Genomic DNA, 26947 nt, shown 5'->3' on the forward strand with positions numbered 1-26947 from the left:
GACTTCTCCCTTCCATTTACAGCCCTTGCAACCAGCATGGTTAGAAAATTCTAGGTTAGTCTATATGAAGATGGCGTTGCCACACTTCAACTGTGTACAGTGAGCCCTTGGTATGGGTTTGGGTCCAGGACACACACATACCCCTAATGGATACCAAAATCCATGGGTGCCCAAGTCATAGAGTTGGAAGAGACCACAAGGGTCATCCAGTCCAACCCCATTCTGCCATGCAGGAACTCTCAATCAAAGCATCCCCATTGACAGATGGCCATCCAGCCTCTGTTTAAAGACCGCCAAAGAAGGAGACTCCAACACTCTATATATTCCACTATCAAACAGCCCTTACTATCAGGATGTTCCTCCTAATGTTGAGGTGGAATCTCTTTTCCTGTAGCTTACATCCATTGCTCTGGGTCCTAGTCTCTGGAGCAGCAGAAAACAAGTTTGCTCTCTCCTTAATATGACATCCTTTCAAATATTTAAAGAACTATTATCATATCACCTCTTAACCTTTTCTTCTCCAGGCTCAACATCCCCAGTTCCCTAAGTTTCTTCTCATGGCATGGTTTCCAGACCCTTCAACATTTTAGTTGTAAACCACTTAGACACTGCTTAGGTGGTATGAAGCGGTATATAAATGAAGTTTGTTTTGTTTTTAGTTGTCCTCCTTTGGACAGGCTCCAGTTTCTCAAAATCCTACACATCCTGTGTACAATGGCATAGATAGTAAAATGGTGCCCCTTGTATCAAATGGCAAAATCAAGGTTTGCTTCAGGGGAGTTGTTGGTTTGTTTTTTGGAATATTATCCAAGCCATGGATGGTTGGATTTGTGGATACAGAATCCGTGGAGAAAGAGGGCCAACTTTATTTGGTCAGTCCCCTTGCTGCATCCTGTTCTGTCGCTAGATGGCATCTTTGCACGCAGGCAGAAGATACATGTGCAAGCGAAAGGTATCAAGAGAGCCAGTGTGGTATATTGGAGAACATGGCTAGGTATACCAGTGTGGTGTAGTGGTTGGACTAAGACTCTCGAGATCAGGTTTTGAATTTTTACACATTCGTATCGACATTTAATTCGCTTCACTTTCCTGCTCAAATTCACATCTATTAGCCTTCTGTCTGCCAAAAAATGTGCAGCCATCCGAATCCATGTAAAGCAGATGGACAGCTACACATTCGATAATACATAATCCTTATGGATACTTCATGGTTAAAACTTTCTGCGAAGTTTGCCCCGAACTCCTCTGAATCACGTGTGCCACGTATTTGAATAGAAAGAGGAGTATTGTGTAGACAAGATCTAAAACACATTGTAACCAGATAAAGTGAAAGGGAAGGGTCTCGGGAAACATTAACATCAGTCCAATGCACGTGAAATTTAATCCTCACAAGTTTTGTGAGCTGGATTTTCTTGGGATGTGTCAATGCTGCATTGCCTCTCCCTACTGAACAGAATGAATATTTTTCTTCAGTACTTTCTGCCCCAGATGAAAAGGGCTTCATTGTTCTTTCAGTTATGCCCAGGAGGAAAGCGGAAGCCTGGACAGATGGCTGGAACATGTGCTCAAAGGTGGGGCAGATCTGGCACCAGGGTGGCACTGAATTAACCTTGTACCAACCTTCAAGGATCGACATTTGGCGGGACGCAGAATCCTAGCTTTGGGTTTTCAATGATGGAAAGCCCATCTTTTAAATAAATCCCAAAAGCACCTGCAAAAGGTGTCCCTAGCAAGACTGATAGTTTTAATAAAGGCATTTCAAACTTTAAAGTATTCTCACCAACTTTGTACACCATATATCTTCTTTAAAAAAATATTTACATTAAAAAAAGAGAGAGAGATGCCATGAGATTGTTATTCGAGGGTGAAAATGTCCGCACCCTGCTATTCGTTTCCCCACTCCATGGTCCAAATATAGGCAATAATACATATAAACATTGCAGCATTTGTTGTGTTGAGTGTCCAAGGAACTTGCAAGGGTTCCCAGCATAGGTTCATATGCTGGTGCTGTTGGACTGTAGCTTTATGCTGTTAGACGTCGAACACTGCATAGAGGAAGTTTTGCGGGATTGCAGGATTTTCGCCAAATACCAAAGGAAGATAAGGAAGCCTATGGCGAGAGGAGAGAGAGATATTAAGGTTAGCAACAACTGGAGAAAACTGAGGAACTGGGCAAGAGAATTACAATGTCTCGGGACTTTTCCTCTTCTACATCGCTCCACTTCCAAAGCCCAAAACTCCATGGAAGTATGCAAAATGCCATAGGTTTGATCCCTGGTTCTCCAGGCAGGGCTACAAGTAAAGTTACCCTGTTTGCAACTCTGGAGAAATGCTACTACTACTAATTATTATTATTATTATTATCCCGCTTCTCCAGACAGATCGAAATGGCTAACAATAAAAGCATCTGTAAAATATAATAAAATATAATAATATCATAATTGTATCCCAGACTCTCCCAAACCCTCCCATCCACAATAAAATACAATTAAATTATTAAAAAATTATTTAAAAATCATTAAAACAATTATTAAAATAGGGCAGAGGCAGTTGGAGCAGTTGTTAAACAATTGATTTAATTAATAGAAGTTTGCTGGAACATTAATCTCGAAAGGCCAGATTATTAGACAGGATCTGAGCTAAACGAAAGAGCAATCCGACCTAAGGCTTGCGCAATTGTTGTTGTGCCTTCAAGTAGTATCTGTCTTATGGCAACTCTAGGCCAAACTTAATCCTGATGTTCTTTTGGTCAGGTTTCTTCAGTTTTCACTCTAGCAATCTTAGGCAAATGTTTCTCCTGCAGCAATGTTCTCTCCCCGTAACCTCTTCTTGTTGTTGTGTGCCTTCACGCCTTTTCTGACTTACGACGACACTATAGCAAAATTTCCTTGGCCAGATTTCTTCAGAGGTTTGCCATGGCCTTCCTCTGAGACTGAAAAGTGTGACTTGCCTAAACGCCCAGTGGGTTTCATGGCCAAGAACGGATTCCAATCCCGGTCTCCTGGAGACCAGTCCCAAATCTCACACCGTTACACCATGCTGGCTCTATGATATGATATATAATGTATGTATATACCATTGCCCCATTGCTGTGGCAACCACCAGATGGCACTGGCTCCAGGGTTCCTATCCATGTGAATTGCAAATGCAGAGGAGAAGAGAAAATGGCAAACCCAGAAGGGACGAGAGCAGTGGAGGGAACCAGTCCTGACTCACTCACCTTGGAAAGAGTTAATGATGGTGAAGAGGTAGATGGCCACCAACTTGAAGGTCCCGGAGGAGAAGGCAAAGAAGGCCAGGCCCCAGGGGATGCCCAGCACACAACTCAGCCCCACAAGCATCACCGCATACTCCCACTGGTGTTCCCGGTGCCTCAGCCTGAGGATCTCTCGCACCATCGCAGCCAGCATGATGGTGTTGAAGAAGAGCACCAGGCTCAAGAACCCCAAGTTCAAGAAGTTGTTGATCTCCTTCTTTGTGATCCAGCAACTGGAAAAGAAGGGGAAGGGTGGAAAGATGTCAGAACTTGGCTACCTTTTGGCCACCCCTAAACTGTGGAATGACCTGCCAGGGGAGATTGGACAGCGGAATATGCTATGCTCCCTATGAATGCAACCTAGAGAGGTTGTTGTTGTTATATCCCCAAGAGCTTACATGGTTGCATTGGCAGGTCTCTTGAAGGAATCGTAGACTTCCAAGGAGAATGGCCCATAATATGATTGATCAATCAAAAAGATCAGAGATACAATGACCATGGGAAGTCCTGTAAGCAGAAAACAGAACAAAGTTAATCCTTCTGCCTTACCTCATTCTTTGTGGTCCTCCGAGCCCAGCCTGCGCATGCATTGGTTTTATTTTTAAGTGGTTATGGGTCACTTAACCACTACATGTTCAGTCTCTCCCTTACCTGGAATTTCAAAATCCAAAATATTCCAAAAGCCAAAACATTTTTCATGGGTGGCAGAGACAGTGGCACCTTTGCTTTCTGATGGGCCTGTGTACCCAAACTTTGTTTCTTGCACATAATTATTAAAAGTGCTGTACAAAATTACTTTCAGGCTACGTGTACAAGGTGCAGATGAAATGTTAATGAATTTTGTGTATAGCCATCTCAGAGATATCTCATTTATGCATCTGAGGAAGTAGACTTAAGTCTACAAAAGCTCATGCTGCCAACTTCTTTCCTTTGGTTAGTCTTAAAGGTGCTACATATCTCACTTATGTGTGTGTATCTGTCTATATGTGTGTGCGTGTGTGTATGTACACTGTATGTATGTATGTGTATACACACACACACACATACACACACACCTTGGAGATTGTGGTGGAGTCTCCATCTTTGGAGATCTTTAAACAGAGGCTAGAGGGCCATCTGTCGTCAGTGCTTTGATTGTGAGTTCCTGCATGGAAGATTGGGGTTGGACTGGATGTTTATGGCTTTTGGAATATCTGTATTTGTGTGTGTATGTATGTGTGTGTACACACACACACACACACACACACACAAATATACAGGTATTCCAAAAGCCATAAAAATCTGAAATCCCAAACACTTCAGGCCCCAAGCATTTCATATGGGGGAGACTCAACCTGTATTGACTGAGATCTTGTAGGTTAAAGTGTAGAGTAACTACACTTTGGAGATTTGGAGGCTTGCACAGCAAAAAGGAACTTTTCCCTAGCTCTGGGCTTTGTAGTAATCCATTCGCACAAAGCACCAGCTGCATTTACTATCTCTGTGTAGGATATTTTCTCTCCTACTCCAGGTTTGTAAAGGACTGGGCACCACAGAGCATTACATTGCATGGGTGGCATCCAGTTTGTGCCCAAATGACCCCATGCCACCCGAGGCACTCACCCCAGCCCACCAGGCATAGCTTGAGGAGAAAGTGCTTGACGTAGGAGTTGAAAACCTCAATCACCAGCCGGTAGAGGCAGTAGCCCTCGATGCCCATCCAGGTCAAGCACGCAAGGACGCCAAAGTGCAAGAACATGGCCCCCGCTTTGCAAGCCGTATCCCCACCGGCTGGAGCCAAGGGCACGGCAATGAGGAAGCTCATGTCCAAGAGGAAAATGGCCCAGAGGAGATTCATGTGGACGTAGACAATGTGGTCCCTTTGACGCTTCCTGGGGAAAAGAGACATAAGAGAAAGTGCATATGTATGACACTCCTATGCCTCAGTGGGAACCCACACAGCATGAAACGAAAGAATATTTGTTGTCTTCTACAGCTACAACACAATATTAATGGAAAAACTCTTTAAAAATTATTAAACCATCCCATTAAAAGCAGAACTCAACCAACCTCTCCAAAACAGTATTCAACCGTCCTGGTGAAAACAACAGTAATTTGAAACAATTTAAAGGACTTTAAAACAGAGGTGGGTGATTATGGGTGGCTAGGGGTCTGCATTAACCCACTGGGAAACCATGAAGGGACACATACACCCCCAGTGCAAAAGAATTCAAAAACCTATGTGGCCTCCAAACATCTTATCGGAGCTTGGGGGCATTTTCATCATGTTTCAAAGGGTCCCATGTAAGAGGCATTTTTAACAACAGGCGGTCACTAACTGTTCCAAAAATATACAGTCAGCCTTCTGTATCCACTAATACTCTACCCAGGGATTCAAGCATCCATGGCTTGAAAATATTCAAAATATATCTATAAATTCCAAAAAGAAAACCTTGATTTTCCCATTTTATATAAAGGACAGTCTTTAACTATGCCACTGTATGTAATGGGACCTGAGCAACTATGGATTTTGGTATCCACAGAAGGTCCTGGAACCAAACCTCAGTATATATCCAGAGACATCTGGGTCTAAACTGGACGGGAGAGGGCAAAAAGTGGTGACAATCCCATCTAAATATTAAAGGGCATTTGAGGGCATCTTTAGCCATTCCCCCCAAAATCTGACCCTGGGAACCCCAAAGGGCCACAAAAACAGCCTCAGGCAGAGAAAGGTCCATCCCAGTCTCTTTGGAGAGAGCATCAATCAATCCTACCTTGAACAAAGGAAGGAAAAGACGGTGATGAATGAAGCCACAGCTGAAATGATGCAACCAATGTAAGTGATGAGGGTCAGGTACTTGTGGTGGACGTGGTCAATATCTGGAGAGGATACCTAAAGAGGGGAGGAAATGATTTAAAAACAAAATGGAGGAGGCCATGGAGGTCTCTCAGGGGCTCTATGGCAACTTGGTACTTACCATCAGTACTGCAAAGAAGGTGAGATGGTCGCAGAGGCAGGTTGTCTTCTCCTCTCCCAGTATTGTTTCACAGCCCAACGTACTCCAGTTCCCAGAGCGGCCAGCTAAGGATACAAGGGGAGACCTTACTGTGGTTATTTTGTGCCATTAGAGGTTGCTCTCGCACTGCAGAATTAATACAGTTTGACACCACTTTAACTATCAAGGCTCTATCCTATGCAATCCTGGGATTTGGAATTGGTTGTGACACCAGAGTTCTCTGGCAGAGAAGTATGAATATCTCACTAAGATACAAATCCTAGACTTCCATAGCATTGACGATTAAGGCAGTTAGAGACTATGGTGCCAAATGTGTACCTCCTTGGAAGTCTTTAAACAGAGGCTGGATGGCCATCTGTCAATGGGGATGCTTTGATTGAGAGTTCCTGCATGGCAGAATGGGGTTGGACTGGAGGGCTCTTTTTGGGGTCTCTTCCAACTCTATGATTCTATTATTCTATACTTTTACCCCAGGTTTCTCAGGCACTTACCTTCCACATCCCAGAAGACACACTGAGGGGTTACATTCCTCTGAAAGATAAAAGAAGAAGAAGAAGAAGAAGAAGAAGATGATGATGATGATGATGATGATGATGATGATGATATTTATTTGTATCCCACTCTTTTCCCAGAACTCAAGTCTACTATTTGGTGAACAAATGCATCTGAGGATGTAGGCTGAAGTCTGCGAAAACTCATGCTGCCAACTTCTTTCTTTCAGTGTGTCTCAAAGGTACTACAAGATCTCTCTACATATTATTATTATTAATATTATTATTAATAATATTGCAACTAAATGCATCTGAGGAAGTAGACTGAAGTCTAGGAAAGCTCAAGCTGCCAACCTCTTTCTTTCAGTGAGTCTCAAAGGTGCTACAAGAGCTCTTTACATATTGGGTAAGTGTGTGAAAGTAGATGGGTACAACCCACAGCCCTCTACCCATCACATAATAATAATAATAATAATAATAATAATAATAATAATAATAATAATAATTTATACCCCAATTCTTCAACTAGTTCGAGGCGGCTAAGAACATTAAAAGAACATTACAATAAAACACAACATCCCACAAACCCGCCCACCTACAATAACAACAATACAATTACATTATTAAAATAAATTATCAAAACATATTGGACTTCTAGGAAAAGGATTCTCTGAAAGCTGCATATTGTGCATTTCGGTTGGCCAATAAAGCTATCACTGTTTGGTGGATTATTGTTTGAACCAGGTGCCTCTGGAGGCATTCATTCATACAAGGAAACAGCTCTTCTTTAAGGAGAACTGAGCCATAATGGATTGTATATATTCACACAGTCCACAAACTTCCAAGTGCATTAAATGTTTGAGACCTACCGGGAGAAGTTTGTACAAGAAAGTGATGGCCACACGCTCCTCTTTGGGAAGATCACAGACTGGAGCTTTCCCCATGGAGATCCCAATCACCTTCCCACCAAGGATTTGGTCAGCATCTTGGCCCTGCATGAAGTAAAGATGGGGACATTTCAGACCAATGTCTCTCTGCACCTTTTTTAAAAATCAGATAACATTATAGTGGACCCTTGGTATCCACTGGGGTTTGATTCCAGGACCAGCTGTGGATACCAAAATCCACAGATGCTCAAGTCCCACAAAATACAAATGCATGTAAATACGCCTTGCCCACAAGGCTTTTCGTTTTCCTGTTATCTGTTTGAAACCTCAATAGCATCTCTGTTGGGTTTGGACTTGTCAGAACATCCCTTTGGGTGGGCCTGATCTCTTCGGATAGGCCTTTGCATCATCAACAGAACATAAAGCCACCAAGTAACAAGAGGCATCAAATGCAAAAAACACACCCTGCAATTTGAGGTATTCTTCTCCCTAGAGAAGCAGAACTGGGGGATTCATGTCAAGACCTGAGCTTGCTGAAAAATGCATCTCATGTTTCAGCAATGACAAGATTCAGCTCCAGTTTAATAGAGATTTTCCGTTTATACCCTAAAGCAGGGAACTGAGCTAAAGAGGCAGCTGGTGCACAAGGCAGTTTTCAGTTAGTTAATGCATCATCAACAGGACAAACCTGGTTCCATCTCAATTCCTAAGCTCTATATTAGTTGGTGCATTATTATTATTATTATTATTATTATCATCATTATCATTATTATTGGTTTGCATTTTGTAACGGACACCTACATCGTCAAACTGGAGGAAGAGCAAATACCAGAAATGCCTCTCATTTATTTGGACGCATGGCATAAAAAAATGCATTCACATTTTTGAATGGATGTTATCTTGGTTTGGATTGAAAATTAAATTGTCAGCGTTAGGAGCTGCATATGCACTTTGCCTGTCATTAAAATGTTGGGAAGTTGGTGTGATGGGTTATTTAGTGGCAACGGCTATTGCTGAAACATAGGGATGTCAGATAAAGGTGCAGAAATAATATTAGAAGGGAGGCAAGCATGAGTCAAGCATGTTCAAGATTGCTTCTGTGCAAAGAAACTAGAAAAGACGGGATGGTATGGGAGCAAGAGAGATTAATGTGTTTGTTAATTATAAAGAATGAATATTAAGCCCGCTATGAATTTGAAATTGTGCACCTTTTAATAAGGTAGTTAACATTTGCTCTTCAGTTCTGCCAATGAACATCTCTGGCCTGGATCTACGGTTAATAAAGGTTTTCTTTAATGCAATTATATGGATATGTTGGAGACCAGGAACTGAGAGTAAACTATTAATACAATATCCATCTCATCTAGAGTGATGAACTGTCTGGAAGTTTATACAGAGATTTATTATTCATTATTATTCATTTGCTATGATTTCAATTTGTATGATAAAAAGTATTGTAAAATTTTTAAATTGCAAACAAATGTGAGATTAGTCAGTACCAGTCGGATCGAGATGTGATTACTAAAGTTGTGTCTTTCCCATGCATCTTGTGAGTATTGCTATTAGAAACTCCACAACCATTGTTCGAAACCAGGAGTTGTAATGCTCAGAAGTTGACCGTCGGTGTTAAATGAGTAAATTAATATGGGAGGAAAAGAAAAAGCATTACCTGGAAGAGAATCTGGCTCTTGGCAGCCAACTGCACCACCTTCATCTTTCCGTTCTTGCGCCCAAGTTTGGGTCTCTGAAAGATGTATTTCGGTAGAGTCACTTCAAAACCATGGACCTCTTCATCGTCCTGCAAAAGGAAACACAAGGCTCTGGAGTCCAAGACTGGAGTGCAAGGAAATTGCTTTTGTTATAGAATAGGATTCCCAGTTCAAAAGTGGGACACAGCTTCCGTAGTTTTGAAGTTATGAAAGAAGGAACGGACAGACAATTTTAGGTAAGCCTTTTCCCCACTCCACCTCTTTACTCACCTGCAGCTTAGACCTTATGTGTAGGTCTTGGGGATTTTGGGACGGGATTTTCCAGACGCTTGCATGCAACAGCTCCCCTGCCCTCAAAGTCTTGTTCTCTCCCTGGAACTCCATTTCTCCCAGCTTTGACTCCAAATTAAGAAGGTGCCTGTCAGGAAAGCAGAACATGGCCAAGAATGATATGTGGCATCCCATGTGACTGATTTACAGCTCAAAAGAGCAGATGGTTTTCAACCACTGAAAACTCTCAACAAACCAATCCTGTCTGACTTCAAAAACTCAACCAGGACTGGACTGGTTAGGACTTATATAGAATCATAGAATGATAGAGTTGAAGGAGACCCCAAAGGTCATCTATTCCAACCCCTTTCTGCTTTCCAAGAAGATGCAATCCAGGCTCTCTCTGGGACAGAGGACTACCCAGATTTTCTGTTTAAAAACCTCCAAAGAAGAAGACTCCACTCAACAGCAAGGCAGCAGCATATTATTCTACTGCTGAACAGCTCTTACTGTCATCCCTATACACACACACAAACACACACACACACACACACTTTAATAAATAAATGTTTTTAAAGGCCTCTCCTTGCAAACAAGCTTTGCAAATATTCTTCACCCCCACAAGATACTCACGCGAAAGGATTCGCATGGGTGACAGTCCTGCCCTGAACAGGAATCCTCATGGCAGCTTCTAACTTCTTTAGTGCTTCTTCTGTCCGCCTTAGTTCTTTTTCCAGATCGTTTGGGTCATCTTTCCCCGAATCTATGACACAGAACGAAAAGAAAGAAAGCAAAAGACTACAGCCTCACTGCAGAATTGGGGAATATTTTTTGGATCACAGCTCCCAGAATCCTCCAACCAGCATGGCCACTGGATTTGGGGCTTCTTGGGGGCTTCTGCATCCTGCTCCCATGGAAAGGGGTGGTTTTCAGGGGTTGGAGCATTGGACTATGACTCCAGAGACCAGGGTTCAAATCCCAACTCGCTCATGGAAACTCACTGGGTGACCGAACCGTCTAATTAAAAGATTGTATGTACAGCGCTTTATAAATAAAGGTTAATAATAATAATAATAATAATAATAGTCACACACTATTATTATTATTATTATTATCCCACCTCTCCATGTGATCGAAATACAATAAAATAATCCCACTCTCCCTTCTTCCCAAAATAAAACCTACAATTCACAATACATCACACTATAAAATACGGTTAAGATCATTAGCCTCTCAGCCTCAGGGGAAGGCAATGGAAAACCTCCTCTGAATGAATCTTGCCAAGGAAACCTGTGTTAGGTTTGCCTTGGGGTTCCCATAAGTCTGAAACAACTTCAAGGCAAACAACAACAACAACAACAACAACAATGAAATCTTTGATTTAAAAAAACATGTTTTGAATTGGTGCAGAAATCATACATGAAATGACTGGGAGGTATTTGGAAGGCGCTGGGAGCAGCCCAAAAATGGCCTTGGAAGAGCACAGGTGGCCCATAGACCACCTTTTCCTTGTTGAACAACAAAACCTATTATTATTATTATTATTATTATTATTATTATCTTATATCCCGCCTTTCTCCCAATATAGGGACTCAAGGCGACCTACCTGTGAAGACGAAGCTGTAGGCAGATGCGCTTGTAAGCGAAATGTTATGGAAGCCCTTGCTGAAGGCATAGGAGACATTGTAAAGGTGGTGGCCATTGCCCTCAGATTTCCCAGTGATGTTGGGTGAGTAGAGGGAATAATTTGCCTTCGTACTCAGAGTGTAGTTGGAAGCCCCATAGCTGAGGATGAAGAGGCGAGTGTCCTGGAACCAGTAGGTACAAAAGCGGTAATTCCCCAACGTTCCTGGCAAGGTCTGTATTTTGAATCCGCTCGGATCGTCCGGAGGAAACGGGCCGCTTATCTCCAGTCCATCCACCCGGTTGACAATACGGATGATGTCCTTCTCCATTCCATAATGGACAAGGCCTTTTTCGGTTTGCTTTCGGTCTGCGCAGAACCGGAAGTCTTCTTTATTCTTCTCGTTCCCATGAAGACCTGCGTCGCAATGTGCCCAAAACAAAACACAATGAGGCTGTGAAGATGCCAAAGCTACAGATGCTGGCAAAACGCAAAGAATAAACTCTTCTAGAACATGGCCACGTACCGAAAAACCCACAAAAAACTATGGAAAACAGGAGGAAAGATGGAACCGAGCAACACCTTTGAAACTAATTGATATGTTGTTGTGTGAGATTTCGTGGCTATCAACCCACTTCTTCAGAGACACTATCTCTTTGAAACACACATCTAGCAGACCTTGGAAAAGCTACTTTTTGGGACTACGTTTGCCAAAATGTACCGTGCATAGTCAATATCAAGTCTAGGATATTATGGGAGTTGTAGTCTCAAAGTATCTTTCCAAATCCCTGAACTTGATGTCACCAACCTTGGAGGAATGCAGCACTAGACGATGGGAACAATCCCATTGCAACAGACAGAGATGGCAACATTTCAGTTCTTCTATGAGCAAAGATAACAACAAAACAAGATGTTTCACCTTACCTGGGAACTGGAGAAGTAGTGGCAATAGAAGGAACAGCATCCCGAACAAGTCCCTTGCTGTCTGGTATTGTGTAGAGGCTTTATTTTAAAGCCAAAGTCTTATGAATGCAGAAGGCAACTCCAAGCTTCTCTGAACAAACCCATGAATACTCAGTGCTCTTCTTCAGATCAGCTGGAAGCATTTTCAGGTCTGAATGTTAAAAGCCCCATCACTGTGTTTCTGCAAAAAAGAAAAAGGAAAAGGAAACAGAGAAAGGACAGTGTTACTGATCCTGGAATTAGTTGCATACCTCTAAAAATAACTAATCTCATGCTATCATACTTTGGACAGACCACATGGCTGGTGTGCATAAGGAAAAAGGAAAGGGGTGGGTGCATTTATTTAATTTACATCCCACTTTTCTGCTGCCTCAAGACTCAAGGTGTCTTACAGTAAAAAGCACATATTATGTGTGGCTCAGTCATTAGCCAGAATGGGGACTGCAGTCAAGAACTCAGAAGAAGACTAGGACTTGGAAGGGCAGTTTTGAAGGAACAAGACAAGACCATGAAGTGGAAAGATACATCACTGAATACTTAAGTTAATATTGTCCATGCCATCCCCATTTCTATGTGTGGTTGTGAAAGCTGATAGGAAGAAAATCAACTCATTTGAAATGTGGTGCTGAAGAAGAAACCATGGATGGCTAAAAAGACAAGTACATGGGTCCTAGAGCAAACCAAGTGTGAACCTTTCCTGGAAGCCAAGATGACTAACCTGAGGCTGTCTGGCCACATCATGAGAAGACATGACTCACTAGCAAAGATGACAATGTTTGGTAACATGGAAAGCAGTAGGAAAAGAGTAAGACCACATTGCAAGTGGCATTCAAGGAAGCTATGGCTGCCCTGGGTTGGCTTCCAAGAAGGGTTCGCACTTGATTTGCTCTAGGACCCATATCTGTTGATAACTTTGCTCTTGGAGGTCCTTCATTCATAGGAGTGACTTTATGTTGAACCCAACCTGATGCATATAACAACACAACAAAAACTTTGACACGGATCAATCTTTCTTGCCCAGTTTGGCTACAGATTCCATTGAGACAAGACACTCTGTCATCGCAAAGATTGTTGCCACTTTTGAAATATTGGAAAGCCATTATTTTGTGGCAGATTTCATCAGCATCACCTAGTCAATGCAGACAGAGAGGCAGTGTCTTCAATGCGGCACAGGCCTCTTGCTTTGAGATGCAAAGACTGATGGATGCATCCAAAAGACTGGTTTTCTTTTTCAAGCCTGATGCAACTTGGAAAGTACATCATCAGCCTGTGGTTAAACCAAAGCCATTTCTTCTTCTAAAAAGCAGAAAGCATGGAAACATACACACACACACGGAGGTGGCGTATGCGTCTCTCAACCCAGACACTGATAAGAGATTTGCGGAAATTGTAGGCCTCTTTTAGCAAAACCAAAAAAGCCAATTCCCAGGCTTCGGTCTCAATCAGTTGTGCAAACCATGCGCAGAATGGCAAAAACGCTGATGCAAAAGGAAGGTGCATATGAAGAAGAAGACATTCATAGTCTGATCAAGACAAAAAGACAGGAATGAGGAAGGGGTTGTTTTATTTTCGCCGCATTTACTTGCCTCTCCGTAGAAAGAAGTTGACCAAAATAGGCAACAAAATCATTCTTGTAACCAAGAGTGACAATCTAAAAGAAAGCAAGGCTCCTCAAGCAATGTTGAGACATCAATGTATGCGCACACCTGCGCATACTATGCACACCCCACTGAGGGGGTGCAGACATTGTTTTTTGAAGTTCGTACTGCACACCAGTGTCACCAGCATTAAAAACAAAGAAACTGCAACTTCTTGACAGCTGTCCAGAAGAAAAACATTTCAGAAATGGAGGGGAAAGCAAATAAGAATCCCTCTCTGGATGCTTTCTGGTGGATCACCTTGGCTTTGCTTTCACAAAATCTGGATCCTTGGCACACTTCAAACAAATTTATTCTCATGCATTGAGATCAATATGTCATCTGCATAATGATTATTTTTAAAAAACAATAACTCAAAAAGAAGATCTATATCATTCAATACAGATGTACATAAAACTATTCGCACAAATAGAGATAAGGGAACAGACACAAATTCATTTACAAAGTTTCAAAGGCTGAGTAAAAATTGGCGACATATTGCGTGGCATTTCCCCCCAATATCAAACCTAAACTTCATCTTTCCTATCAAAATGAGCACATATTTCTGCTATGATTAGCACAAGAAAGTAAAAGTTGGGTCTCTCTTTTTTATTTTTGTCTTGCATGGGAATGTTTCTTCGTCGGCTCTTGTGTTAGCAATTGGGGATTTCCCAACCCTCCGTCGCAATCTTTATGAGTGACTTTTGTTTGACAGGAAAGTATGTTAATTACTTTGCGCGGATCGTCAGAATTACGTTTTTGCAGAGGCAACCACTCCTGTATCGTTTGCTCAGGCAAGGTGTCACAAGATGACTGCGCACTGTTGAATCCCCACAGCTCATTTCTTCTTATAAAAACCCACACCTCTGTTTCCATTAGGGACGCAAATATTTCCTTTTCCTAAACATTTTCACAAGCCTTAGAAACATATTCCTAATATTTGCAAGCCTTGGAGATTTCACGTTCCTTCCCAATCGCCTCTTGAAAGTGAGCTTCCACCGAGTTTGGAAAGAATTGGATGTTTTGGGAGTTGTAACTCAAATAGGTAACTTTTCCAACGTCTGCTCCCTTTTTCCTTCGAAATAATAATAGTAATAATAATTTAATTCTATCCCACCCCTCTACACAATGCAATTGGGGCGGCTTACAACATTAAAATATACATTACAAATCCCCAGTCTCACATAATAAATGCAAACCTGTATGCCATTTAAGCCTATGGTATGGACTGTAACCATGGTTCAAAGGGGTTTTGCAAACCATTGTTATAAGGTTTTCCCTGTGAATGATTTGTTGCTGTTTATTGCCTGGTTATTCCCAGGATAATGGCTCATTAATGGCAACAGCGTGTGAAAATCTTTATCACGACTGAGCAATTTTAATGGGATGATGGCTCTTTAAATCTGTAATTTCCTCTGATTTTCCCCATGTGATAAAGTCCATACTTTGGCTTCTCTGGAAGCTTTTGTGTTTAAGCCGAAGAGCAGAGTAAAAGAAATAAAAGAGCAAGCAATTAGGCATGGATCCCATCCAAGTTAATAGAATTCCACCAGACAAAGCAACAAACCAACAAAGGCCTTCTTTGCTGCTCTTTGAGAAAGAGTTCTCCAGTTGCAAAAGCAACTGTTTCTTTATCAGAAGGTGCCCACAACCAGGCTTCGGATAACCTTTAGTCACAAGGCTATTTTCCCACACTATTTCTCTCCCCGGTGGTTCCACGGATGTGCAAAATCGCTCATGAGAGCATGCAGTGTGCAACTGGGGCAAATCCTGACAGTCATGTGAGTTGACGGAGACTGAAAGGCGAACAGTTCTGGGGCAAGGAGTCATTTGCCTCTCAGTCCTTCCAGTGATGTAATTCTCTCAAAGGAAAGGTTTTCTGAAAGTGAAACCACATCACACTCCAGCGGAGGCAAAACAGTGGTTTCCCCAGAAAACATTGCAAAGTGGACCGGAAATAATGTTCAAGGGAGTGCAAAGACGGGGGTCTAAACTGGGTGTAAGAACAAAGGAACCTACAGGAGGGATGTGAAGTCAAAGGCTTTCATAGCAGGCATCCATAGGTTTTTGTGGGTTTTTCAGGCTCTGTGGCCATGTTCTAGAAGAGTTTATTCCTGAAGTTTCACCAGCATCTGTGGCTGGCATCTTCAGAGAAGATGTTGGCAAAATGTTAGGAATAAACTCTTCTAGGACATGGCCACAGAGCCCGAAAACCCACAAAAATCTATGTATGCCAGCCATGAAAGCAGGGACGTAGCCAGGATTTTAGGAAGGGGGGGATCCAGAATAAGTGCCACCACTTGGGGCTTGGGTACAGCGGCGCAGCAGCACGCATCATGTCCCTGATGAAAGCCTTCGACTTCACAAATCCTGCTTGAAACTCTAGAATGAGAGGCATGGTGACCCATTAAAATTGACAATATTGTACTGAGTGGAGCAATGGTTTGACTCTGGAGCTTCCTATGTTCCTAAAAAAAGGTCAGCATAGGAGGAGCACTGCATTTCTAAGGGACACCAAAAAGCTACGAGCTAGATGACAGTTCTCTTGCATGGACTTCAGGTGCTGCTCAGAGGGACCAGTTTTGGTTCTGTCTCCCCACTAAACAACACCAAAAGTGAAAGGAGAAGTGGCTTTGGTCCATGAAGCTCTGGAGCAGCACTTGGCTGAATTTCATGAAGACCTCAGCAAGCTTCTCTTCTCCCCGAACCCACCGCAAACCCTCTTCCACTTCCAGCTCTGGCCACCTCAAACCCAAGCTCCATCAACTGCATACAGAGACCAAGCTGAGCTCAGGCTCCTTGCAGAGACTCAACTTTAAGCCATGCAAGTCTGTTCTTCCAAATAAGGGCCAAACACTGCATGAAGAAATCAGAAACATGCCATTTCTCCTGCTTCTGTGGAAAACATGCATTAGGGAAGGAACATGAAAAATGTGAAGCAAAACAGCTGGGGATGGGGGAGACCTGGGGGAGAGGTATCGGGGTCTGGCAGTTATAAGAAACTGCCCATATCCCTATCACGCAGCCTGGATTAAAGAAGGCTACAACTAAACTGAGGTTATGGCTTGCCCACAAATCAACATCTCTAGCATCGGCCACTATTTTGCTCAAGAAAGATTCCTCCCAAGGAAGTACATGGTGCATTTTTGTGAAAAGGGCAAGGAAGACAAGACAGGACTGGAAGAGATGCAAATGTTCCAACTGTCCCAGTTTGGAAGCAACTGTCCCAATTAATCCTTTATCGTCCCACGTTTTCAACTACTTTGAAAATGTCCAACTTTCTCTCTCTCCTCCACCCAGTTTCCCTCTTTGTCTTCAGCGTACTTCGATTGCTCCATTTTCAGCATGACATGAAGCATGAATTTACATTTCAATTAGTATGTATAGCTTTTATTTTGCAACGCCTTGCATTTGTTAGGGTCTTGTCTTTGCAGATATGACATCCGGTCACCCTGAACCGTTCACTCCCTGGCCCATTCAATTCCCAATAAATTTGCCCCAAGTTGTGCATCAGTCTATTGCCAACTACCCAGAGAAGGCATTATCTCTGCTGCCCAGTTGGTTCTCTGTGGTTTCTGACTTTGCAAGCTGCAAAGTGGGAGCACCTTGTTTCTAGACACTTCCTTATTCTTAAAAACTAAAGCATGCCCTGATCAAAATCTATCTCAGTTCGCCTCACTCAAATGTCATGCGTATGGACCAGCCTTATCTTGTGCTGGCCACGCTTCCCCTCCTTACAGCAGCCACATTTTCTACAGCCCCATATATCCGGGAACCCTAGCCTTTCCTCCTCTGTGGCAGAACAAACAGCCTTATCTTCCCCACCCTCCGCAAGCCATTGGCCTTGGACGATATATATATTTAGACCTTGCTTCTGTCTCCAGCCACGGAGGAGGACAATGCTGCTTGGACAGGCTGCTCTTAGAACAATAGGGCATAAAAAGTCCCCACTTAGTCAGACCAGGAGAGAGACAGAGAGAGAACATGGAGCGTGGCCCCTGTGGGGATTCAATCAGTGGGAGGGCATGGCCATGTGCGTCATGGGCTGCAAATGCAGCTTTTCCTCCATTGCTTTCCATACAGCATTAGGCCTCCTTTTGCGCCAGCAATGCAATAGCCTGGAAAAGCCTAAGGCAGTGACGCCAGGAGCGGCATCCAATTCCTCTCCAAGGGACCAACTGAAACATATACACAAGCAGGTGGCATGGAAACCTCACCTCCAGAGTGTGCAGCAGAGCATGATACTGGACATTTTAATATCCCCTGGATGATTTCATGCAGTCTTTTCAATGCAACGTCCACTTTAGGGGATGGGCAACTGTGGGAGGCTCTGTTGTTCTGTGCCTTCGAGTTGTTTCCAACTTATGGCGGCCCTGTCAAGTGGTTTGATTGGCATGTTATGTCCAGAGGGGGGCTTGCCTTTGCCTTTCTCTAAGGCTGAGAGAGTGTGACTTGTTCAGTGACTTGTCCAATGGGTTTTCAGGGCAGAGCAGGGATTTGAACCCTAATCTCACAGCATCCTAGGGTGCATCTACACTGCCATTTGAGATCACTTTAAATGCCTTTGCCTTTCTCTGAATCTGAGAGAGTGTAACTTGCCCAAGGACACCCAATGGGTTTCCATGGCCAAGTGGTGATTCAAACCCAGGTTTCCAGAGCCATAGTCCAATGTTCAAAAAATTACACCATGGTGGAAGACTAGGGAGCTATAGTAGTCCCCCTGGGGACCTTGGAAGACAACACCTCTCACCTCCTGCCTCCCCAAAAACAATCAAAATTGTTGTCCATAAATAACTTCTAGGGAACAAGGAGCATTTTCACCACATTCCTGGACCATTTTGCATTTCTGGCAGGATATTTCTCCAATGGCATCCTTCCTTTTCCTTCTCAGTGTCCCTGGACTTTTCCTTCCTGTGGCTGAAAGTGGAAACTAGAGCTGCTCCCTAATAAAAAATATAGCCAGCAGTGAAAAATATTAACAGAATTGCTAACTTTGGCACCTTGGACAGTGTGGAGTTTGAAGGGGGTCAACCAGGTACCCCAAAGGTTGGAGATGTTTGGCAAAAGGTAGATCTCTTCCCCCCAAACCCCAAACTGGCTTTTCTCTGCTTCCAAATCTGAAGCCACCAACAAACCAAAGTGAAGCAGTATTGTGAAATCCTGAGAGCTGGGAAACAGCCTTGGACAGTGTTAGTGGCAGAGATAAATTTGCAGCTACCAGACTGCTGAAGATTGCAATGTAGCTCTTTTTGCAATATTTGGGTAACGTGGGCTGAGGAAGGGAAAGTGAATTGAATGCCCAATTGTTGATTGTTAGAATTCAACACTCAGTAGATACATACACCAAGTGAAGTCATGAGAAGCCCTGTAATGTACATGTGAACCTTTAGTCATCTGTGATGTCACCATGCAAGCTTATAAATTGTGAAATCGTGCCAATAAAGGGTCCCACCAAGACTTGTCAGGTTTGTTTAAGATATTCACAATATTACCCAGGGTTTCTGTTCTAACTACCATACTCTTCGAATCAGACATTACGAATAGGAAAACAGAAAAACCGGTTGCCTATTCTCTTCCAGTTCAATTCACAGCATTGATGCAACTTCCTGGTGCAAGTTCAGGATACTAATGATAGTCCAGGCTGCCATTTTGTGGGGAGCAGAGAAGCAGCAAAATGTGGGCTCTGAGAAGATCAAGACTATCTGCAATGGGCCTTGACATCTGCGCTACCCATTTCCTTTCCTAGAATGCTATCGCTGTGTGCAGTCAAAATAGTCTTGTTTCGCCTGCCTTGGAAAGACAGCAACAGAAGCCAGCCAAGTTGGGTGACTTCCATTCGAGCAGCTGAAATGCAGTGACTCAGAAAGGAAGAACAAGGCCATCTTGTCAATCAGGTCCAGGTGATCTGAAATGAGCAAACGTCTTCCTTAACATCCCACCTTCAAGGTATAGGTTCTGCATTGTAAGAACCTTCACTTTTTGCCATTTTCTCACATCATCAACCCACTTTCCCTTTATCATGACTGTACATCTTTGACCATTTTTGGAACACTGTCTTCCATGTAAAACTAGTTGGATGCTTACTGCTTTAATAAGCAGTAAGCTGGCATTGCAATGAACACTCATTGCAATGTCAGCAAATGTTTTCTCAAGGGCTTTTGAAGACACCTGCATAAAACTCACAGCGAGGCGTGGCAGCAACCCACAACTGTTCTGCCCACAACATGGAAAGAGGACTTGGGGAACATACTCAGTGCTGATCTGGCTAGCTTCGGGTGGTTAAACGCCAGCGAAACAAGACAGCTGTTATTGGAGACAGCTGGGGAGTGGCAACTGGGTCTTGGATGGGGTTTCTCAAGAGGAGGCCATTCCTGGGATGAAACCTTTGTGTTGTCCAGCTCAATGGGCAGGGCAAGAGATCAACAGAGCAAGCAAACAGAACGCATTCTTAGCAGAGCAACAACCAATCCCTCCCTGCAACCTCCTTTACCAATGTTTCTCATCCTGCTGCCAAAGATGTCTAGATCTTCCACTCGATAGGATCAGGGAGCTTTCATCCCATGCACAAACTAAACCCGCCCAAAAAACAAACCAGTAGTGAGTCCCATCATTTCGCAACCCCCCTGCAGTTGTCTACAGCCTTGATGTATTTTCCCCCCAGCTCCTCCTTGCCTTCCTTCCAAATCGCTCACTTTACAATCTGGACCGCAACCAAATATGTAACATTTTGCAGTCACAGCCTGGTCTTGGGTAAGAAATACACTGCCTGTCTGTGCAAGAGCTGGGCAACAAGAAGAAAACTGTATTGGGGTGAAGGGGTGTTGGGGTCTATGATGACAGCAGCCCTCCAAAAGGAAAACAATGTTAAGGTTCTGATGGTGTCTCCCTATTACCTCAAAGGGACTGGCTTCCAGGTAAGGTCCCACCTTATACTTAGTTCAGTGGGATCTAATCCTAAGGAGTGCAGCCTGGAAGATCGATACCATCCACAATTCAAAGGGAATATTTACATGCTGGAGCATGTCCAGAGGAAAGCAACCAAAATGGGGAAAGGCATGAAAATGGTCAAGTCCTATGAGGAGCATCTCAGGGAGAAGGTTACGTGGTGACATGATAGCCCCTGTTTAAATATTAGAAGGGGTGTCATATTGAGGATGAAGCAAGCTTATTTTCTGCTTCTCCAGAGGTTGGGACATGGAGCAATGGATTCAAACTACAGGAAAAGAGATTCCATCCAAACATTACTTCCTGACAGTAAGAGCTGTTTGACGGTGGATTAATTTGCCTTGGAGAGAGGTTGGGTCTCCTTCTTTGGAGGTTTTTAAGCAGGGCCTGTGTGGCCGTCTATTGAGAGTGCTTTGGTCATGTATTCCTACATGGCAGAATGGAGTTAGAATCATAGAGTTGGAAGAGACCCCAAGGGCCATCCAGTCCAACCCGATTCTGCCCCATTCTCAATCAAGCTCTTGCATTCTACAATTCTATGTTTGCATAGAGGTTAGCCAGTCCCATTGCATTCCCCGGCACTTTCTCCAAAGCAAGGCTGCTTCCAGACAAAGGATGCCCAGTACTACCAGTCAAAATACACTATGCAGTTAATTCTTTTTTTATTATTTCCTGAATGGGTTATTTATGGAAATGGGATAAAAAGATGGACAAAGCAGTAGAAGGGAAAACAGGGAGGTTATAAGCAAAGAGATGGAGATGTCTGGATGCCCTGTACAATCCTGGGACTGAGGCACGGTGATAGCACAATAGGAGACTTGTCTGAAAGCATTCACCTTGTGCAAACACAACCAGCTGTGCGTTGCAAAAGCTGCAGATAAAACACTGCCGGCTTTGAAAACATGTTTGCTAAGCAATCCAGGCTATAAACTTGAAGCATAATCATTTCCTAATGTGGAAATACCAAAGTGCAGCTAAGAGTCTGGCTCCTATTGATTGGTTCCAACTAAAGCAGACCTACAGAAGCAATTGTTGAATGGCGATTCAATGTGCAAACAAACACTTGTGATTGAATAGGTGTACTCTAGCTAGATTGATAATAAGATTCAGACTTTATTATGCTACTCCTTTGCTAATTTTCATCTTGTCTTTCCTTATCGTACTTTGATCGGTTATGACATCAGACTATTGTTCAGTTTAGAAAACCACCTTGGCACGATTTGAATCGGGGACCTTGGTCATGCAAACCGTCTGCGTTGTCAACAAACAACATAACCCCATTCTTGATGGGATTTACACAAAGCCTCCCACAAAGGCCAGAGGTAACTTTAAAACATCCTACTTTTGCTGAAAACCCTGAAAATGTAAATTACCATTGACTTATTTTACAGCCTGCCTTTCCTTTTCGTACTAGGATCCAAGGTGGTTTGCAGCATGATTAAAAAAGAGATTCCAAAAATGCAATCTTAAAATCAAGCTAAACAGATTGTATTAAAACGAGGAAATTAAAAAGCACAGAAGCATGGAGGGGGAGAAAACACATCAGTGCCTTAAAACTTGCCTATATAAAAAGTTATTTGCCTGTCGGTGGAAAGATTGCAACACACAGCATGAATCTCAGTTATCAGATCCCAAGTATGAAATTTCCCAATGACTAACCTAAGCCAGGATGTTTGTGCCTGTAAGTCTCCTGTTGACTTATGGCAACCCCATGGATTTCATAGTTTTCTTCAGCTAGCAATCCTCAGAGGTGGTTTTGCCAATTCCTTCCTCTGAAATATAGCCAACGGCACCTGATATTCATTGGCGACCTCCCATCCGAGTACTAACCAGGGCTGACCCTACTTAGTTTCCAAGATCAAACAAGATCTGGTGACTTTAGGTTATTTAGGCCCTCTGGCATCCTATAAATGACCTGAAATATTGCCCCAGTGTCCTTAGCCAGCCCTAGACATCTGGCTTCCATAGAGATCATTTTCTGACTGCCAAACTCCACAACCAAAACTCTACCTCTATTTACAGCTTGACAGTATTCAGGGATTGCTTTGCAGTTTCCCATCCAAGTACTAACCAGGGCTGACCCTACTTAGCTTCCAAAATCTGATGGGATCTGGTGCCTTTTTAAAGCCCTAAGTCAGGATGCACCAACCACCTAGACAACGGAACAATTGTGGCACTTTCCCACCAACCCCAATAAAAACAAAAGACAGGCATCAGCCTGGTCAAGGTACCTGCTTCCGTAGGAGCAGAGATCTTGCGTTTCTGTGTGAGTCTCAGGAAGCCGGTCCTTGAAAGAAAGGAAGGCAAGCCCAGAACAGGGAGCTCCGCCAGGCAGCCTGAGCCTCTGTGTGTGTGTGTGTGTGTGTGTGTGTGTGTGTGTGTGTGACTAATTGTACTGCCTCTTTTTGTTGTGACTAATTGGATTGTCCAAACCCTACTTGATGCTGAACAGAGGCTGAGCAGAAGAAAGCAAAGGGTTACACAACCAGCTGTGAGCTAAGAGGAAACCTCTGAGTATCTAGGTGTCTTCAAATCACCTATTGATCTCATTAAATTTTTATAGGGTTTTCTTAGGCAAGGAATACACAGATGCAGTTTTGCCAGTGCCTTCCTCTGTAACACAGTCTACATTGGTGGTCTTCCATCCAAACACTAACCCAGGCTGTGCCTCCTTAGCTTCCATACTCAGATGGGATCTGGTGCCTTTAGGGCACCTATTTAGGCCCTGTGCTATACTGCATGCATATGTGCCTTCACGTTGACTTATGATGACCCCATTAATTTCATAGGGCTTTCTCATGGAAGGTATACTTGGGGATGGTTTTGCCATTTCCTTCCTCTGAAATACAACCTATAGCACCTGGTCTCCCATCCAGGTACTAACTGGAGCTAACCCAACTTAACTTGCAAGGTCAGATGGGATCTGACATAGTTACATTTCATTCTACTTGTTCTCCCAGAGTATTGTTCTCCCACTTGGGAAGCATCATTCTGAGCTTTCTGTATTTTGCCTGCCCTGTCTTGCGCATGAATTAATGCTTTGTTTGAGGAGTGACACATTTGTCCTCTGGCCAGCTCTACTAGGAAACTGTGTGGCACTTTCCATTGGTATCCTGGTCAAATGCTGCAGACAGAGAGTCACTTTCTCAGATACATCATCCTAGCATGCATTGAAGGAGGGAAGTATTTGAGACTTTTCTCTCTGTGAGGCTTAGCCATGACATGAACAGAAAGTGCCACTTGGTTTCCTTGTCTAAGAAAGTGCTGGACTCTCTGGAGTTTGCATCAAGTTGGTCCACAGCTGCTGAACAGCAGAGTTAGGAAAAGAAAGGTCGGTTCTCTCACCAAGAACAAGGGCAGGAACCAAAGACTGAAACTTCAGAGGAGAGGCATTTAAAACAAAACAGAATTAAAATTCCAAGTCCAAGTCCAAACAAGAAAAACCAGGTGCAGTGTTCCATAACTGGAGAAAAGGAGGAAGAGAGAGAGAGAGAGAGAGAGAGAGATCTATCTATCTATCTATCTTCCTATATATGAGAGAATACATACTTCTTATCCCTTTGCAAACTGAGGACATGTTGGAGAGAGAAAAACAGGCGCACTTTGGGTTCTCCGCTCCCATTCCAGTGCCTTAGGAAGCAATTACTATGGAAGTTTCTCCTGCGCCAAGTTCACTGCTGCAGTTGTCTAACCAGAAGTACCAGAAATGCTCTCTTGTGTGGTATGAGAAAACAAGGCTGACATCACGTCTCATGCTGTAGCTAAATGCAATGGTCACATTGGACAAAGTGAAAAGCAACTGAAAGATTTAAGCGGGCAAACCCAATAACATCCAAACAATGAGACCTTTATTGGGCCAGCCCAAATGCACAATTATGTGTTGCAAGGTTTCAAAGTCACCCTGGCTTCTTCTTCATCAGGGAAACAGGAGAAAGAAATGGAAGAGGTTAGTCCTAGGCCTGCATTTTGCTGTTTCTGGTTTTAGTTCAGATGAGAGGGAGGGCTATCTGCAGGCTGGTGGTCACTGGTACATTTTCAAAATCGAGGAAATTTAATGTCCATTTGCAATTCGAAGGAGATGTCTCTTTGCAATCCAGCATGTTTTCTTCCTCTGTGAAGCCACAGGCTCCTATGTAGGTAGAGAGCACTGAATTTCTCAAGAAGTCTTCACATTTTGCATCAGGAAAACTTTAGGTGGTCCAGAGGTAAAGTGTGCCAATCCATGCCAATACTGAGAAAAATTGCTTTACCTTTGTTGGAGGATGAAGCCTCAGATGGCAAAGTCCCAACAGTGCACTGGATGTTATTGGATTTGCTATATGGCCAACAACTACTTATTCTGCACAAGGCACTGTTCCCAAGACGCACACAAGAGTGAGAGCGAAACTGCAGTTGGCATACTGGTATTTTTACATTGCAGGGTATTACCTATTTCCTTCAGCATCGCTGCCCTTCCAAGTCCTCACCTTCTTCCTACTTCTTGGCAGCAGTCTCCATTCTTACTACTGACTGAGACAAACCCATTACCTGCATTTAACTTGCCGTAAGCCACCTTGCGCCAGCAGAAAGGTGGGATATGAATTAAATTAATGCACATATCTGTCATCTTTTCCTTCTATGCATCGGATAATTCCTTCCAGAGTCGGCCTCCAGACGAGGGTCTCTTTAGCTCTGCCTTTGCTTCTCAGCCCTGTTGGGACAATAGTAGCCGCTTTGGCAGAACATTTTGCAAGGAACCCCAGCTGCGCCATGCATTTTGATGAGCCAAGGGGGTATTCTAAGTGCTATGAAAAGAAATCTGGGGGTGGAGGAATAGGGCCTGCAAGTAGGAGGGGGAATCCTGCCTTTGCATTGTCTCAGAAACCCCAGGGACTTGGGGTTTCCACACCCGGGTTTTGCAAGCCATAATTCCAAGCAGAAGTGAATGAATCGAGTTTTGCCTCTCCGATTTCATTCTGCCCTAATAAACTCCTCACCCTCCGTCTGCCACACATTGTTCTTGCTTTCCTAGCCAAAACCCTCTTTGGCTTTGAAGGCTGGGTCAACCATCTGTGTCTGGAATTACAGTATTTAATGCTACAGAGAATTTAAGTTTAATCATAAGGTTTTGCACACTTTTAGAGGACTTATGTATGCAGGAATTAGAATGGGTCAGTTTTGTGAGGCTGCTGTAACCTTATTTAGCTATTTATTTATTATTAATGACTATTATTAGTTTCTTGTTTTCCACCTTTCTCCTAACATAGAGACTCAAAGGGGCTTACTAAGTAGCAGAGATGGCAAAGTGCCCTCTTGCCAGGGCCCTGATCCATCTCTTCACCATTCACTAACAGGGCTTCTTAGTGCTTCCGCTCCATAACTAAGTACAGTATACCTAAAGATATGGTTAAATAAATGGTGATATAGGATTCTGCCATTGTTTCCGATTTATGGCACCCCTAAGGGGAATCCATCCTGGGGTTTTCTTGGCAAGGTTTGTCCAGAAGGGCTTGGCCCTGGCCTTGCCCTGAGGCTGAGAGACTGTGACCCTTGGTCTCCAGAGTCACAGTCCAATGCTCAGAGCATGCTGGATGCAGCTCTGGAGGCACAGAGTCCCCTGGAAACAGACTGGGAGCACACAATTCCAACACAGGATCCCAACCCAGCAGGGGATGCTGGGAGACACAGTCCAAAAAGTCCCAGTCACACACAACTCTGCGAAGGCAGCACGGGAATGCTGGGAGCCATAGTCCACCAGGTTGCTTTCCAAGGTCTAAGAAGCCAAGGCAGCATGGGGATGCTGGGAGCCATAGTCCACCAGGTTGCTTTCCAAGGTCTAAGAAGCCAAGGCAGCATGGGGATGCTGGGAGCCATAGTCCACCAGGTTGCTTTCCAAGGTCTAAGAAGCCAAGGCAGCATGGGGATGCTGGGAGCCATAGTCCAAGAGGTTGCTCCTTCTCCCCCCCAGAACAATGCTAACCCCCAGCATCCCGATTAGTGCTTTCTCCCCAAAACTCTCCTAAGGGGATCCTGGGAGCCCCAGTCCCCCCAAAGTCCCGCAGTTCCTTCTGCTCCCAGTCCCGGTTTGGGCGCGGATGCCACTCACCTGAGAAGACGCGTGTCCAAGGCTCCCGCTGCGCTCGTCGGAATGGGGGAACTCCCCGGCAGCAGCCCCTGCTCTGCCCTGAGC

The 26947-nt window shown here is 43.7% G+C and overlaps 1 protein-coding gene across 3 annotated transcripts; it reads right to left on the bottom strand.

Annotated features, from left to right (window-relative positions):
* Positions 1-1041: 1041 nt before the first annotated feature.
* On the bottom strand, positions 1042-26947 carry LOC149306071 (adhesion G protein-coupled receptor G1-like). Of its 3 annotated transcripts, none has more exons than XM_089540253.1 (14): positions 26864-26947; positions 12158-12377; positions 11216-11650; positions 10243-10372; positions 9610-9757; positions 9300-9428; positions 7613-7735; positions 6744-6783; positions 6214-6317; positions 6010-6128; positions 4859-5127; positions 3655-3763; positions 3221-3489; positions 1042-2110 (listed from the first exon to the last, which is right to left on the bottom strand). In XM_089540253.1, the coding sequence occupies exons 2-14, from the start codon at positions 12195-12197 to the stop codon at positions 1995-1997; spliced, it is 2031 nt and encodes a 676-aa protein (XP_089396379.1). In that variant the 5' UTR covers positions 12198-12377; positions 26864-26947; the 3' UTR covers positions 1042-1994. The 3 variants fall into 3 exon arrangements, with proteins under 3 accessions (XP_089396379.1, XP_089396380.1, XP_089396381.1); XM_089540254.1 differs by lacking the exon at positions 26864-26947 and adding an exon at positions 23010-23169; XM_089540255.1 differs by lacking the exon at positions 26864-26947 and adding an exon at positions 18051-18387.

This window comes from Sceloporus occidentalis, unplaced genomic scaffold (genome assembly GCF_023333645.1).
Source record: "Sceloporus occidentalis isolate IW3139 unplaced genomic scaffold, rSceOcc1.0.p SCAF_10, whole genome shotgun sequence".
NCBI lineage: Eukaryota > Metazoa > Chordata > Lepidosauria > Squamata > Phrynosomatidae > Sceloporus > Sceloporus occidentalis.